Source organism: Loxodonta africana, chromosome 20 (genome assembly GCF_030014295.1).
Source record: "Loxodonta africana isolate mLoxAfr1 chromosome 20, mLoxAfr1.hap2, whole genome shotgun sequence".
NCBI lineage: Eukaryota > Metazoa > Chordata > Mammalia > Proboscidea > Elephantidae > Loxodonta > Loxodonta africana.
Genome location: NC_087361.1, coordinates 16,426,733 through 16,443,668, shown reverse-complemented (window position 1 = coordinate 16,443,668; position 16,936 = coordinate 16,426,733). Strand labels below are relative to the sequence as shown.

Genomic DNA, 16,936 nt, shown 5'->3' with positions numbered 1-16,936 from the left:
CTGTATGTAGACTAAGAGGCAGCTGTTTGAACAGAACAAGGGGATACTACATGGTTTGAAATCAGAAAAGTTGTGCCACAAGGTTGTACCCTTTCACCATACTTGCTCAGTCTGTATGCTGAGCAAATAATTGAAGAAGCTGGGCTATATGGAGAAGAATGGGGCATCAGGGTTGGAGGAAGACTCATTTACAATCTGCAATATGCAGATGACACAATTTTTCTTGCTAAAGGCTAAGAGTACTTGAAGCACTTACTGATGAAGCTTAAAGACTACAGCCTTCAGTATGGATTACACCTCAACATAAAGAAAACAAAAATCCTCACAACTGGACCAATAAGGAACATGATGATAAACGGAGAAAAGATCGAAGTTGTCAAGGATTTTGTTTTAATTGGATGACCATGGAAGTAGCTGTCGAGAAATTAAAGGATATATTGCATTTGAAAAATCTGCTGCAACAGAACTCTTTGAAGTGTTGAAAAGTGAAGATGTCACCATGCTAATAAAGTATTATAATGAAATGTGCAAAGACCTGGAAATAGAAAACCAAAAGAGAAGGACACACTCAACATTTCTCAAATTGAAAGTACTGAAAAATTTGCTAATGTTAATCATTCTTATGCCAACCTCTAAAGATAAAGATTAGATTTATAAAGATACTGATAATAAAAGACAATAATAATGAAAACTCATGAAAAAAACGAGGTGTTTGACTTACATCAGAACCAACCTATGACGGAATTGTCAGAACAGAACCCTGTTACAAGTCATTGACAACCTGTATATGATGCTGACATATTTAGGGAAAATCATTGACAAATTTGTAGAAGTTAAGGCAGAAAAACAGAAAACAATATTATTTTTCACTGCTTTAACAAACCAAACTATAAGTGTGTTATTTTTCTTTTAAAAAAAAAATACGTTAATGTAGTTAAAAGTATTAATGTTCCTTTTTCATTTTTATTCTATCATATATATTTTTTTATTTTATTTTACTGGCTGTTGTAGTTTCCTAGTGCTGTCATAACAAAATATCACAAAGTGGGAGACTTCAAAGAACAGAAATTTATTGTCTCACAGCTCCGGAAGCTAGAAGTCCAAATAAGAGTATTTGCCATGTTGATTACTTGTGAGGGCTTTGAGGGAGGAACTGTTTCATGTCTCCCGATTTTCTGTCTACTGGCAGCAATCCTAGATGTTCCTTTTTCTCCACTGGCCCGTGGCAACATGTTTCTCTTTCTATGTCTGTTCTCCCCTGTTATAAAGCACTACTCAAAAGGGATTAGGATTAGGGCCCACCCTAGCCCAGTACGGCTTCATTTGAAACAACTGATAACAAAAGAAAAACCCGATTTCTAAACATGGTCACATTCACAGGTAGGGGGTTAGGATTTCAACATAACTGCTTGACAGATACAATTCAGTCCATAACACTGGCCAATATGAAGTTCAATAAAGGAAAATTTTTATTGTTTGCATTCTTTCTTTGACCATTGTTGTTGTTTGTTTTATTACTGAAAATAATTTTTATCATATAGAGGAAGCGGTATTAAGTAATTAATAATAAACTAGTGTCAAATACACTAGTTATGCTTGTGACCTTGACTACCCTTGAACCAGCAATTACACTTTGTTGTTGTTGTTAGTTGCTGTTGAGCCCACTCCAACTCATGGTGACCTCATAAAACCTGACAGAAATAAGTGAAAGACACATTCATAGTAGCTTTATGCATACTGGAAACTACCTACATGCCCATCGACAGGGAAAATGGATAAACTGGTGTTTTCAAGTAACGATCTACTGCACAACAGTAAAATGATTGAACTACAGGTATACAATGACATGGATGAATCTCAATAATATTATGCTGAGTAAAGAAGCCAGACACAAAAGAGTATGCACTGTATGATTTTATTTATAGCAACAAGCAACAATAAACTATGATAAAGGCCACATTAACAAATCATTTCCTCTAAAATAACTTGATTTTACTTTTGCTAGATACTGTTCTTTGCCGAATATTTTCAGCTCTTACTATCTCTGCTTCCAGATACAGTTGAAAGAAGAGCCAAATATAGAATCTGGTTTCCATTAACCTCAGCTTACATGAATGGCCACATGATTCCTCTAACAGAACAACCTGATACCACCCACCTGCTTCCTGAGACATGTTCCTCAAAATGTCACTAGTGACTTACTACCATCCCACATAAATTTTGCTCTCTTCATCCATTTATTCTTCAATCTGTAATAGTTTATATTCACATAAACTTCCTCTCCTTCTCCTCTTCTCCTTTTCCTTCAGCTCTTCCTCTTCCTCCTTCCTGTTTAACTTTTTCAAGAAAATATTCTGTTTCTGTATTTTAGGACTTAGTGGCTATTCAGATGGATATTACTTTATTCTTGTATTAATTGGGTTGTTTTTCTTAGTCTTCACATTAATGTTAAATGACTTCAAGACATGTATAGCATGGATGGCGTGTATATCTTGCATAGTTCTAAACATTGCTTCGCAATAATCTATTGTTGAAGGTCTACTGATACTCAGGATTTCATGCCCTCTTCTTCCTTCTAATTATTTAGAATGTGAGTATCCAGTTTTCTAATAATTGGTGTCTACTTCCAAAAAAAACATTAGCCATTGAAAACCCTATAGAGCACAGTTCTACTCTGACACATATGGGGTCCCTATGTGATGTGAAATGAATGAGCTGGATACAAATTCAAAGGTTGGCGATTAAAGCCCTCCCAGAAGTACCTCGGAAAAAAACCTGGTGTCTACTTCCAAAAAAAAAATTAGCCATTGAAAACCCTATAGAGCACAGTTCTATGTAACTTATAACCTTCTCTTTTTTTATATACTTTTCTCTTTATAAAACAGAAATGTTCATGGCTTCCACGAAGTTTCAAAGTTGTCAGTTTATCAAAAGTCACCGAAAAACAATATTTAGTTATTTTACTAACGATTTTTAAAGATGGATCCTTAGCCTTTTTTTTTTTTTTTTCGGGGTCACATGGCTTCAGGATGAACTCAGGAATTTTATTTAAGGAGACACTGAACCCTTGCCTTTGAGGCAGGTTATGTAGAGGATAAAATCAATTTTTCAACTCAGTACTTAAAGGAAATTTTGTTATAGTGAGAAACCCAATTGGCATTAAAGCTTTTAAGAATTCTTATAAATTAGCTTACCAGATTTTAGTTGCAGTAAATGAGAACTTTGACCCTATCAAATACATTCCCTTTTAATAAACCCTTTGATTTTTCCTGTCCGTATTACATATTTCTTTTAGTATAACCCTTTAAACGACAAAAACAAACATACTTATTACCAGATGCAAATATATATAGAGAGAAAGCTCTGGTGGCATAGTGGTTAAAAGCTTGGCTGCTAACCAAGAGGTCGGCAGTTCAAATCCACCAGCCACTCCTAGGAAACCCTATAGGGCAGTTCTACTGTGTTCTATAGGATTGCTATGAGTTGAAACCGACTCAGTGGCACCTAAAAACAACAACAAATGTGTATATATATATATTCCCCCCTTCCGCGGTATAAAAAGTGAGAGCCTATGAAGTTCAACTATAATGAATATCTTTTAAGTCAATTTAATATCAATAAGTTACCTAAAAATCTTGGAAATTAATTTAAGCCTATGCAATACAGAACATAATTACTGGCGAAGTAAAGTTTATCTAAACAGTCTATATTTCCATTCAAACCTTTACCATTTTTTATATTTTCTCAATGCAACCTTAGATTTGTCCACAGGTTTTTTATGTTGGGGATCCACCCAATTTCCGGTAACTGTATGGAAACTCTGGTGGCATAGTGGTTAAGTGTTACTGCTGCTGACCAAAGGGTTGGCAGTTCGAATCCACCAGGTGCTCCTTGGAAACTCTATAGGGCAGTTCTACTCTGCCCTATAGGGTTGCTATGAGTCGGAATCAACTGGAAGGCACTGGGTTTGGTTTGGGTTTGGGTATTAAGATATCGTTTCTATTTTAGATGTCATTAATGTCTACATCACCTTCTTTTGTGTTAAACAGGTTTTCATCCCGTTGGGAGAGTTTTTTTCAAAACTTCCTCTGAAGCAGTGTGTGTCTCAGAGGCTCATTATCAAGAAAGAATTTGTTAATCCCAGTTTATTTACATATGTTTAAGTTAGGCTATATATTTTTGAAAGACAAAAGATAAATTCTTCTCATTCTGGAATGAATAAAAATTACTCATTTTCTCTAAATAAATATATTTCGTATAATATCTAACTTAAGTTACTTAAAAATATTTTGCTTTTAATGTTTTGTTTTCAAGGTTGATGTAAACATAAAAGCCTTTGTCAGAAATAGTTTATTTTCATTAATTTCTGGGAATATTAGGATTATTTAAATCATATAAGTGCTTATTTACCATTAAATCAATCAGAGTAAGTTCTTTGAAGGGATATTGTTGTCTAATTTGTTAATACCATCCAGAGGTATGAAAATTATTACACTTTCATAACCCTGTTTTCACATGCTTTTAGGCTACTTCAGATAAGCAATTTAGAATAATTTGTCCTTTTTAAAGTCTTATTATACCAATAAAAATAAACAATCCATTCTTTCCAGTGCACCTTTCAAGTAGACCAATTTATAAATCAAATTTTCTCAACGTAGCTACTGAGAGCTCAATTCATAAGACAGGCACAGTTTTTCTTTGAAGAGAAAAAAACTAAGACTTAAAAGGCTGTCTCATGAGGAAAAAAAAAAAGAAAAGAAAGATCTAACGACTGCCAGTCACTGCTTCCTGAGACAAGACAGAAACTCAGACATAAAACGAAGCAGAACAAAATTCACTTGTCTGTGAGGTCAACATAAAACCCAGGATTATACTCAACACCATGCAAAACAAACATATGGGGAACTCAATTTCTTAAACTGTATACAGCAATTCTTAGGGACTGACACAATTCAACAGAAAACAGGTCCTAGATAAACTCATTGAAAACTCTGGTTAAGTGCCAGTCTCAGATGGAGGGGAGTTTTTTAGGCTCTTTGACTAAAACTGACTATTAAACAAAAGTTCTCTGAAAAGGACAAAGCAAATAGGAACTCATTTTCCCAAAGTGATCATTGAGATTTTGAATTAATTCAAGTATATTCAGTTTATAGTGTTTTTGAACATGAACCCCCAAACCAGCATCTTGGTATGGGAGAAATCTAGGCTTATTTATCAAGGATGTTAAAATTTTTATTCTTTTCGGTTGAAACTTCAGTTTTCCATAGTCAAATAAAATTCCTAGCAGGGAGTCTGCTGCAGGGTTTGGGCAGTGTTTTGTTTCACAATATGCCTTCGTTGTATGAGAGCTTTCTTGTGGCTGGTGGGCATCCTAGTGGTCTGGCCCATCTCTTGACACAACTTATCCTTCCACGATGCCTTTCTGTTGGTGGCAAGTGTTGTAAGGGTGTCTAAGATGCTTGGCCCAGGCCCAGATATTTTTGAGGCTTAAAGACTCTGGGATTCCTTTGCAACAATCATACGAAACCTGGTTTCATTCTTTCTGAACCTAATTCCTTCTGCTGGCTAGAGGACTATCTTTTTATTTTAGATCTTAAGTATCCTGGTTTCTCCCATTGCAAAGTACCTAAAAGTGGCCACTGGTTTGTTAAATTTGAGTTAGAGGGCTCAAACAAAAATCCAAATACACACAAGACCTAGACCCATAATTCTTGGGCACGTAGCTAGCTAGAGTTCTACTAGAAAAATCAGCTGCTTTTTTGGATTCAGCGTACCCCATACTGAGACAGTCCTAATGGAACAGACTGCTCAGCCATATCTTGCACAGAACCTGTACCATTTTTCCTGTCCCTAACCTGTCTGTCTCCAAGTATGATTTTGCTGTTAGCTCCTCTAAAAGTTAAATGTTAACCAATGTTTCCCCTAGTAAGACAGGGAACGGAGGGCACCCCCAAATCTGCAATGTACAGGAAATGGGTCAGGGCGCAGAAACAAAGCCATTCCCCAGAACAATGGGGCAAGGTATCAGAAAGGAGCTCGCAAACTTCTTTAAAGTTGTCTTTCAGAAGCAGCTGGAGAAAACCAGCCCCAGGGACATGTGCAGAACATCCACCTGTGACCACTGTGTGACCTTCCACCAGGGGCAGTGAGGGTCTATAGCAGCAGGCAGGGAATCGAACCCGGGGAGCGAGAGACTGTACAGGCACAACACCCCATAATAAGTCCTGCTATTTTTTTTTTTTTTTTACGAACCCCAGAGGCCTCCGGGACGGGAGCCATCTTAGAAAGCTGCTGCACACGCACCATAGTTAACATAACTCCACCTGTGTCTATGAATAAACATGAGTCTTTTCCTGCCCAAGAACTTTTAAAAACTCAGGCCTGTCTTTTGTTCTGTGAGACGGGGGTATGCATTGTTTGGCCCTCCTCATCTCCGCTTGCAAGCCTCTTCAATAAAGCTTTGCTCATGTGGATAACTCTACGTGCCTTACCTGCTCATTCTTGACCAGTGAGAGGCAAGAACCTCATTCTGGTAACACTAGGACCCTGGAAAAACAAGCGTTATCAATTCTAAGCCTGTCAAACAGGATGATGCTCATCAGGATGGAGCCAGTCACCCACTGGGCTGTTGGGATAATGGCGGGAAAAGATCAACAAGTTTGAGACATGATCACCTAAATAAAGCACACAGAAAGAGAATCGACATTCCACAAATTCCTGAAGCCCATGTCCCATTTTCCCTATAAAACCCCAGCTAGATTCCAGTTTCTCGAGAGGGCTTTAGGAGGAGATCATTCCTCTCTGTCCACATACACCGGTGTATATAACAAAGCTCTTGCTACCCACCTCACCCCTGTTTCAAGAATTGGCTGTTTGCCGCAGGTGGCTCTAACTTGCCAAATTGCAGTAACACTAAGTGGAATGATTCACCAGACTCACAAAAAATATTGAAGTCTACACTACCACCAAGACAGCAGTTCCAAAGTCGACAATTGAAAACACAAATAGAAAAATAAACCTCAGAAGAGCTACAATGCAAGGTGCAGAGCTCAGATTCTGAGTTTTTTTTTTTTTTTTTTTTTAACCTGAACAACCCCAAAGAAAAGTGAAGATGAAGGAGCGCAATCAGCTCAGTTTGATTCATGGGTCAGAGAACGCACACCCTAAGCTGTGTTTTCGAAAAGAAATGCGGCAACATTGGGCTTTGTATTGTAACAGGGAAACAAAGAGTCTGAGGAGTACGGGCAATTTTAGCTGTTTTTTTCAGAGGTTCATTAAATGTCCTTTGAAACCCTTTCTTCTCTGAAATGTTAGTTTGCTGAAGAAGACAAATGTCATAGGCTTGACGGGGTCAGTACGTGCTGAATGGTTCACAGATAACCAAATGTTTGCTTGTCTTAAATGATTCCCAAGAACAATTGTTTACATCTTGATACAGTCTTCCCAAATGGTTTACACCCTGACCTTTTGTTTCCTGAGAATGCACATTGACCTCATCATTCTGTCTGACATGAGTGTCTCCAGTTTGAAACTTTTCCATTTACACCCATTATATACACCCTAATTTCACCATCCTAGTCTCTGCACAAACCTTATAGATCATGGATGGTGCTGGCAGATCACCACAGCTGTATAAACCTTATAGATCATGGATGGTGCTGGCAGGTCACCACAGCTGTATAAACCTTATAGATCATGGATGGTGCTGGCAGATTACCACAGCTGTAACCACTTTGTAGTTCCCGTTGCAGCTTCTTCACCAGATGTTGTTCCCTTACTAGAGTACTTCAACATGATCTTGGATAGGAAGTATGTGGCTGCTGAGGTAGTGAATGCATTCTTTCAATACCCATCATGAAGGAGGATCAGAAGCATCTCACATTCACCTAGTATACATTGATTTTGTCCCAGGCCTATGTGAATTCTTCAGTTCTTTGTTGGAAGCAAACTTGATTTCCTGAACGTTTTGCATAGCAGCAAGCTGGTCCCTTATATTACTGATATCATGTTAATTAGACCTCATGAGCCTCTTGATCCTTGATGAAGTTCTTGTGCTCCATAGGATGTCTGATAAGCCCTACAAAATTTGTATATTGGGAGTGCAACTTATCATGTGGTTAAAATATGTTTTCAAAATGTTGGTAGTGAGACAAAGAACAGGCACAGCTGGATTTGCAGGAGAGAACAAGCATCACCTGGAGATGCCAGCTTTTCATTGAGACAGTGGTTAGATAGGAATTGGGTTTGACTTCCAAGGGGAGGGACTGAGAGTGTTCTATGTGTGGGAACAAAGATGAAACAAGTAAATGATAACCAGAAGACGTACAGTAGATGGAATTCTTAGCTGGTCACCAAATCCTTTTTGTCTTTTTCCTTAATACATAGCATCCCTTTTTAGTTAACTGTGACCAAATGACTCATTTAGGAGCAAAAGTAATATGCATCAGCTACAGTGTTGACTCAGGGTGCTCAGTGAACTTTCCCATCCCAACTTGATCCACAAGAAAACAGCAAACATTGAAGGACGTCATGTGTAGAAATTGGGTGAGTGACAAGATGGAAAGAGTCTGGGACTCTGAATCACCAATTGAAGTAGAACTATTTTCAATTAGGAACACATGTTGCATACTTTATATGGAGAACTAAACTTCTACAGTATTAAGCCACTGAGATATTGAGGAATATCTATTAATGCAGCTAGTGTTGTAGGGAACCTGGTAGCACAAATGGCTAAGCATTCAGCTGCCAACAGAAAAGTTAGTGGTTTGAACCTACCCAGCAACTTCGTGGGAAAAAGACCTGGTGATCTGCTCCCATGAAGATTATAGCCAAGCAAGCCCTCTGATGCAGTTCTGCTTTGTCACATGGGGTCACTAAGAGTTGAAACGGACTTGATGGCCCTTAACAACAACAATACCAAGTTTTATTGTAAATAACATACAACACACACAAAAAATGCCTGACTGTGTACGGTTGTATACTGAGTTTGTTTTTCAGCATGGGGAAATGGCATGGATATTTAGGCTTAAGAATTTCAGTTGTTATCCTATGTGCAATGAGAAGTATTTTATAACTTTAAGTGGAGTTGAGTATGTGTACATGGGATGATGAGGAAATGGTATATATTTTATAACTATCAGTCTGGCATCAGCATGAAAAATGTATTGGATGAGTGTGTTAGAAGATGTAGATGTACAGTTAGGAGGTTATTTAATTAGTCTAGGCAAGAGATGAATGCATCTTGGATTTGGGAGGGAAGGTGGAGATAGTGAGAAATAGCTGCGTGGAGAATAGTTGCACTTAAGGTATGTTTATCAGATGTAATCTAGAGAATTTGGCAATGGTTGAAACAATGGGACTGAGGGAGAGGTTAGTGTCAAGGATGTCTTCCTGGTTTATGACTTGCATAACTGCTTGCTTGCTGACCCCATTCCCTGAGACAAGAAACACTGGAAGAAAACCAGGTTTGGGAGTGGGATAGGGAAAAATCTTAATTTCAGATTTGGACATGTTAATTATAAAATACCTTTGGGTTTTCCAAATGGACAAGTCAAGTAGGTAAGTGGGTAGTGATACCACTAAGAGAGAAAAGACAAAAAAAAAAAAAAAAAAAGATTTATTCTAAACCCTGTTAAGTGGTGTTTTATAAACATGCCCCTACAGTGAACCCTAAGGACACAAAATGTAGTTTTAATTGTCACAATATGTGTCTGGATGATTTGGCAATTAACTCCCAATGCCCAGTAGAACAACTTTTGATTTCATCCTATTGGGAATCCTTTAGAAGCACTGAGGGAATTTCAAATTTTTTTAAAGAATAGGTTTGAAGAAGGAAACGCTATCTTGCTCCAGTTTGTAGCTTCTGAGGAAAATCAGTGCACAAGAAATATTATCTCATTTATGAAATTTTTGTTACTTTGAGAAAGTGAGCAAATTATCAGTTTCCCAATGTTTCGCAGAAACTCAGTGGGAGTGCAGGTATTTTCATTGTTCTACCTTTGCAATTTGTGTATATGATAACAAGGTGACTAAATTAGGCAGGCTTTATTTTAATCAGTAATCAAACTATGCATAAACAGAAATAAATGCCTGTCAGTAAAAATTTTTACTGTTGGTAACACATTTATTATATGTTTTTAAATAATAAACTTTGACTAACAGAAAAATGAAGAAAATGGAAACTTTAAATAATTAAATATTTTCAGAGTTTAATTTATAATGTAAAAATTTTTCTTAAATGAGTCTTAAGCTAAGGAGTTCAAATCTAATTTATTTACAATTTTTCAGAGTAGTACTAATTTTAATTTTAAGTTTGTGATTGATTATTACAAAAAACTTTAATTTTATGGAATCATGAAAGTATGGGCTAAAGTCACTGAAGGCAACTTAATGAGCCTCTTGATGTTATCTCTCACATAACTCTTGAGAGAAAATTAACAAGGCTTCCTATTTCTTGACTAAATTGTACATTGTAGGTGCTAAAATTAGGAATATCAATAATTTGGTTATTTGATGTTACAAGGAAAGTTGGGCCAGTTTATTCAGGGCGAGTATCTCTTAGTGTACTTATTTTTGGTTAATATTGTGATTGTCTTTTACGTACTAGTGCACCCCATGGCTATATATTTAAGTCATTTTTTTCAATATTTTCAATATTTTTGAAACTGATTAATTCTTTACGTATTTTCAGTGAAGGCAGAATAACTTCTCTCAATTCTTCCTCATGTTAATTATCCATTCTTAGTAAGAGAACATTTATTCATATTTTTAAATTAGATAAACCCAGTTTTCTAACATATTCTCATAATAAAATATTTTTGTGTTCCCTAAGTATCGAGTTGTGACTGTAAAATTATGAAAATGTTTTTTCGACACCATAACAGTTTGTATACCTAAATGTATTTGTTTTTCCTTTCTAGATAATCTAATCACCAGAAAACTTGTTTTTGGAGTTTCTTTTACAGACTATTCATAAATCATGAAACAAAATCAATCTAATTACTTCATGTAAACATCAGATGTTACATTCAAAACGGTGACAAAACTATAAAGTATTTGTGAATAATTTTAATAAGAAAATTACTAAAGTTAAAAAAACTCTTTTGTTACTTTTCTTGAATTCATGGCTTATACAATTACAGATAACTTTTGAGTATTAAAAAAGAAAATCACATTTATTCGCAATGGCCAAAGGTCTGCTCCCATTGGTAATATTCAAAAAAATATGCTAAATTCTCAGAAGCCTATTTCTGCATTTAACAGATACTTATATAAATATTAATTCTTACTTTGAACCTGTAAGTGCCAAGGCATCTCCTTAAAAAAGCATCAATAGGATTTAATTGTTCTTTTTTCCTTTTTTCACTATTAACATGTTGGAATCCATCCTTAATTTATTTTTTGTAGGTTTATTAGGAAATTTATTTCAACTTTATGCTTAAATTTAGAATCAGCCTATAATAACTATTGTAATGATAGCAAAAATTACTTGGAGCTTACTATGTGCCAGCTACTATCCTAATTACTATAGATACAAACATGTTTAATCTTCTGAATAGCTAAGTATTATTATCACGGCCATTTTACAGATGAGAAAACTGAGGTAACAGAGTAACTTGCCTAACATCAAATGGTTGTTTTTTAAATTCTTAGTCACAGGATTTATATAAAGTTTTTATGATATTTTAAAAGCTCATCTTTGTTCCTTAATTTATATAATAATTTAGATTCCCTGGTTTACCACTTTATAATGAAACACAATTAGTTTATAGAATGAACTTAGAAATTCTTTTGGAAAAAAATAGTTAGGAAAACACAAGTGTTAATTTGAGTGTCTAATCGGCCTTGGGTAATGGATACTTTGCACTATGCCAAATAAACACAGGTCTAGGCATTTACTTTTCTACGTAATGCTGTAAAGTTGCCTTTTTAGCTACCTATAAATTTCACCCCATAATGGCTTTGTTTGTTTGTTTGTTTAATACCACCGTGTGTTACATAAAGGCAAACATTTTACAGGTCAAAGGTACATTTGGTGCCATTCAGATTCTTGAATTCTTACGTGTGGAAGGCAGAGAATTGGTTTAGCTTTCCCCAAAGATGTGCAAAGGAACTTTGAGGTATAAATAATTACTTCTTATACACATCACAACCATATTATCTGCACTGTGGAGACCATTCTTTCATACATCTCTTTATATGTGTATGGATAGATAACCAAAACTAAAAACCAAACCCATTGCCATCAAGTCAATTCTGACTCATAGCAACCCAATAGGACAGAATAGAGCTGCCCCACAGAGTTTCCAAGATACGGCTGGTAGATTCAAGCAGCCAACCTTTTGGTTAACAGCGGTAGCTCTTAACCACTATGTCATCAGAGTTTCCATGGGTATATAAGGACACATAAAAATATACTACATAATTATATGTGAAGGCGATTATAGTATATATACTGTTTTCCCCCCTTGCCACAGAATTCTTATTTTTCACTTATCCTTCTTTTCTTCCCTCCACTTCTCCCATCACATTGCTACTCCATTCTAGAAAAACTAGTATTATAAACAGTGTTTATTATCATCATTTTTCTTCACGTAAATGACATTTAAAAATGCGTGGCTTGTTTTATGGTATTGTGATCATATTATTTACCCTTCTCTGTATCTTACTCATCACAGATAACTATACATTGTGGAAATTTTCAGCTCAAGTGGTATAATGCTTTTTTCCATGATTGAATTCTATTCCAAAATATGGATATACTGTGATTTGTTGAACCATTTTACTGTTGATGTGTCCGGGCTTTGCCACCTTGAACAACGATGCATTGGCTATTCTTTGTATATTTATGTTTGCAAAACGGTACTTTTATTTCTGTGGTATATATAAAAGTAACGGCAGTAGATCAAAGGGCATATTACCTTTTTAAAAAAGTTAATGGGGTATTATAAAACTTTTTCAAAATAGCTGTTGCTGTTCATGTTTCCATGAGCAATATACGAAAGCACTGCTTTTTTCACCTTAGCAGTATTTTTAACTCATTCTGATTTCTGGCAATCCTTTACATGAGAAGAGAGGCGTGTGTCTGTGCGTGGGTGTCCACGTATGTATCTGGCATGTAGGAAGCTGAGCATCTTTTCATGTATTTATTGACTGTTTTAATTTGCTCATCTGTAAACATGTCTATTCATATCCTCTACTCTTTTTTCTTATTTAGTTTTAAAAATTATTTTTATATTATATGCATTGGCATATATCTTTCATACACATGGTAAAATATATTTCCTAATCTATTATATGTCCTTTGACTCTGTTTAGATACTTTTTAACGATGCATTAAAATTAAATTGTAACCATGTTTTCATACTGGCTTTCTTCTCTTGGTTAAGGGTTTCTGTAATTCCTATATTACCTTATTGTCTCCATAATATCTTAGACAATATCTATGGTGTGAGGTTGGGGACCAACTTGATTTACTTTGCGACAAACAGCAAACAGTGCCAGCATTACTCATTAAATCAACCACCCTTTCCTTATTGAATTGAAACTTCATATTTGTTTTATGCCACATTCTCATACACATTATAATCAATTTCTGAGCTCAGTCTTCTCTTGCACTAACCCTCTTGCATAGTCTCATGTCAATATCATAATGTTTTCATTTCTATGGCTTTATATTATAGTTCAATATCAATTAAGGTCTCTTGACTAGCTTTACTATTTACATTTTTTCTTCATCTTTTCAAACATTTTTTCTTTCATGTGAATTTTAAGATAAGGGCATGTTCTTCTAAAATATCCTATTAAATTGAAAATTATTTCCATTAAATTTATGTGAATTAGCATTTAAAACTTTTTATTACAGGGAATTTTGTGTCTATGTAGAAGTAGACAAATGAAATAAAAGATTGAGAACTAATTAAATGAGAAATATCTTAGAACTATGTTAGTCATGAAAAAGTTAGCATTTTTCTTCTGTGACTTCCTCACTTATTCTTTCATTTCAGTGATTGGACACGGTGGATATGACAGAAGAAAATGAGACTCTGGTGGCAGAGTTTGTGCTCATGGGACTTACAGGTCATCCAGAGCTGCAGGTCCCCCTGTTCCTGGGGTTCTTGGTGATCTACCTCACCACCATGGTGGGAAACCTTGGACTGATTGGCCTCATCTGCAAGGACCCCCATCTTCACACTCCCATGTACTTATTCCTTGGCAGTTTAGCCTTTGCTGATGCTTGTACTTCATCCAGTGTGACTCCTAAGATGCTTATGAATTTTTTATCCAAGAATCACATGATTTCCATTTCTGACTGTATGGCCCAATTTTATTTTTTTGGTTCCAGCGCAACCACAGAATGTTTCCTCCTGGTAGTGATGGCCTATGACCGCTATGTCACTATATGCAACCCCTTGCTTTATCCGGTGGTGATGTCCAATCAACTCTGTATGCAACTCATAGGTGTTTCATATGCTATTGGTTTTGTGCATTCCGTGATTCATGTGACTTTGCTATTTAGATTAACTTTCTGCAGATCGAATATAATACAATATTTCTACTGTGAAATTTTACAACTGTTCAAAATTTCTTGCACTGATCCTGCAATTAATACATTCCTGGTTTTAATTTTTTCAGCCTTTATACAAGTCATTACTTTCACGGCCACCATAGTCTCCTATACCTGTGTCCTCTTTGCCATCCTGAAAAAGAAGCCTGAAAAAGGCAGAAGCAAAACCTTCTCCACGTGCAGTGCCCATCTGCTCTCTGTCTCTTTGTTCTGTGGCACTCTCTTCTTCATGTATGTGCATCCCGGGTCTGGCCCAGCTGAAAATCAAGATAAAATGTATTCTTTATTTTACACGATAATGATTCCCTTTCTAAATCCTTTTATTTACAGCCTGAGAAACAAAGAGGTTATAGATGCCTTGAGAAGAATAATGGAGAAATAAATGTTAGGTAGTTTTCAAACTTTTTTCTTTACTGTTCACTAAAGTACTGAAGAAAATGTATAGATTAGCTATGGTTCTGCCTTTTCCTCAGATCTCTGTATGAAGGAACCCAGCTCCTTACACTGTTTACTTGCATATGCATCCAGTGAACGTTTGGTAGCATCACTCATAACTAACTTAATTGGAAAAATTTTTTTCTCCATTTTTTTATTTAAGCATTTAGCTTTTACAAATTAGGTATTTACCAGCAAGTTCCAGAAGTACAGGTAGTAATTGACAATTTTACTAAGAGATGATTCTGATTGAGGCTGGCATATAGGGTGCGTCACTTGGCTCCTGAATGAGCCTAGTGCACCACTCTGGACTTGCATGTTGGTAAGACTTTGTCCTTCTCTGCTAGTCACAGTGGTTGCTGTCTCAGGAAAAGACAGCTTTCAGTCAGTCAGTGAGACAGAGGCATAATATGCTGACTATGCTATCTAATTTTAATCTAGACCGATAGCTATGTTTTTAAAAAAACATGTTTTTCCCGAGTGGTCAAAACCAGGATGTGAAACCATATGCCCCGAGGGGTCTTAACCAAATGTCCTTCCACACGGCTCATAATACACATACTGAGGAAGAGTGCTGTCTGGGTGCTGCTGCCAACAAGATATTTTTACAAGATAAACAAACTACTCGTGAACATCTTGTGATATGATGTAAGCATCCTGTGAAAAAAAATCTGTAATCACTATACTACTATTAATCAGTACAATCCAAATGTGATTATTACAATATTCATTGATTTTCCTGTAATTGTCCTTCCTATAGTTTGGTTTCCTTTTTACCCTATAAGAATACTTGTATAACGAAACCACCCTGGGGCTGACTACTTGATTCCATTTTCAATGGACTACGTTGTTCCCTGATTGCAAGTGTTTTAAATCCTTAACAAAGCTCTATGGTTTAACTTGAAACAGCGTTCAAGTTTTTCTCTACAATATTGCTGTTGTTAATTGCCTTCAACTCATTTTGGGCTCACTGCAACCCAGTTTGTGTACTGTAGAACTGTTCCATACGCTGGTAAATTCATAAAAATAAAACTCTGCTTCTTGGCAAAACATTCCTGAGAATAAATGTACTATTTAGTGTTAAAAGTTGGAAAAAAAGTAAAAAGATTTTAAAAATGAACCGATCTTAGGAAGAAAAATGGAAACTGGCATGATTCAAAGAGTGGAGCGTCAAAACCAATCGCAGCTCATATGTATAGCTCCACATCCTATTTTTATTAGGAATACTGCATATAGTATCATATCCCATAATTAATAAATTTAGGAATGTCTCAGGGTATATTTGCATGTAATAAAGAGCACTTTCCTAGATTGGCCTTATGACTACATTATTATTTCCATCAGTTTCAGTAGAAGCTGAAAAGACAGAAAAAAAAAGGAGCCTAGGTCAGGGACAAGAAACTAGTGTAGTATATAAAAATATGGGTGAAAAAGAGTATCCAAAATTCTAAATTAATAGTTTACTTCCAATTGAAGAACATGATGATATACATATATATTCCTGTATAATTTAGAGTTATTACACAGATAAAGTCTATTAAAGTCATGTTTGATTTCTTTAGCAATCTGGTTTTTTTTTTCCAGCATATTCACTTAGGAAAAGTAATTATACGAAGTGAGAATTAAGTGTAAATTGTTGAAGAATAAAAATATGCCTATTGATATAGCATTTCTAAAGCACTTTAGCTTCTGCCATGTCAACAGCTCCAAAAAAATTGAAATTATTCATCTAAAGATTTAAACATGTGAAAAATATCTTTATCATTTAAATGTATTTATCATATGAATACTATTAGAAAAAACTAAATTTTAAGGTCTCAAGATTTATTATAATAGATCCCTATTAACAAAATTTGCTTAAAAAATATCCCACGTGATTATACTTATTTTCTTACAATTTTCAGTAATTTCGTAGTTTTCATGACTAATTTTGCA

The 16,936-nt window shown here is 35.5% G+C and overlaps 1 protein-coding gene across 1 annotated transcript; it reads left to right on the top strand.

The window, feature by feature from the left end:
* Positions 1 to 13,656: 13,656 nt before the first annotated feature.
* Positions 13,657 to 14,948, top strand: LOC100664741 (olfactory receptor 5AC1-like). Its single transcript, XM_003410345.3, has one exon. It carries the CDS (start codon positions 14,025 to 14,027, stop codon positions 14,946 to 14,948), a length of 924 nt encoding a protein of 307 aa, XP_003410393.1. The 5' UTR covers positions 13,657 to 14,024.
* The last annotated feature ends 1,988 nt before the right edge of the window (positions 14,949 to 16,936 follow it).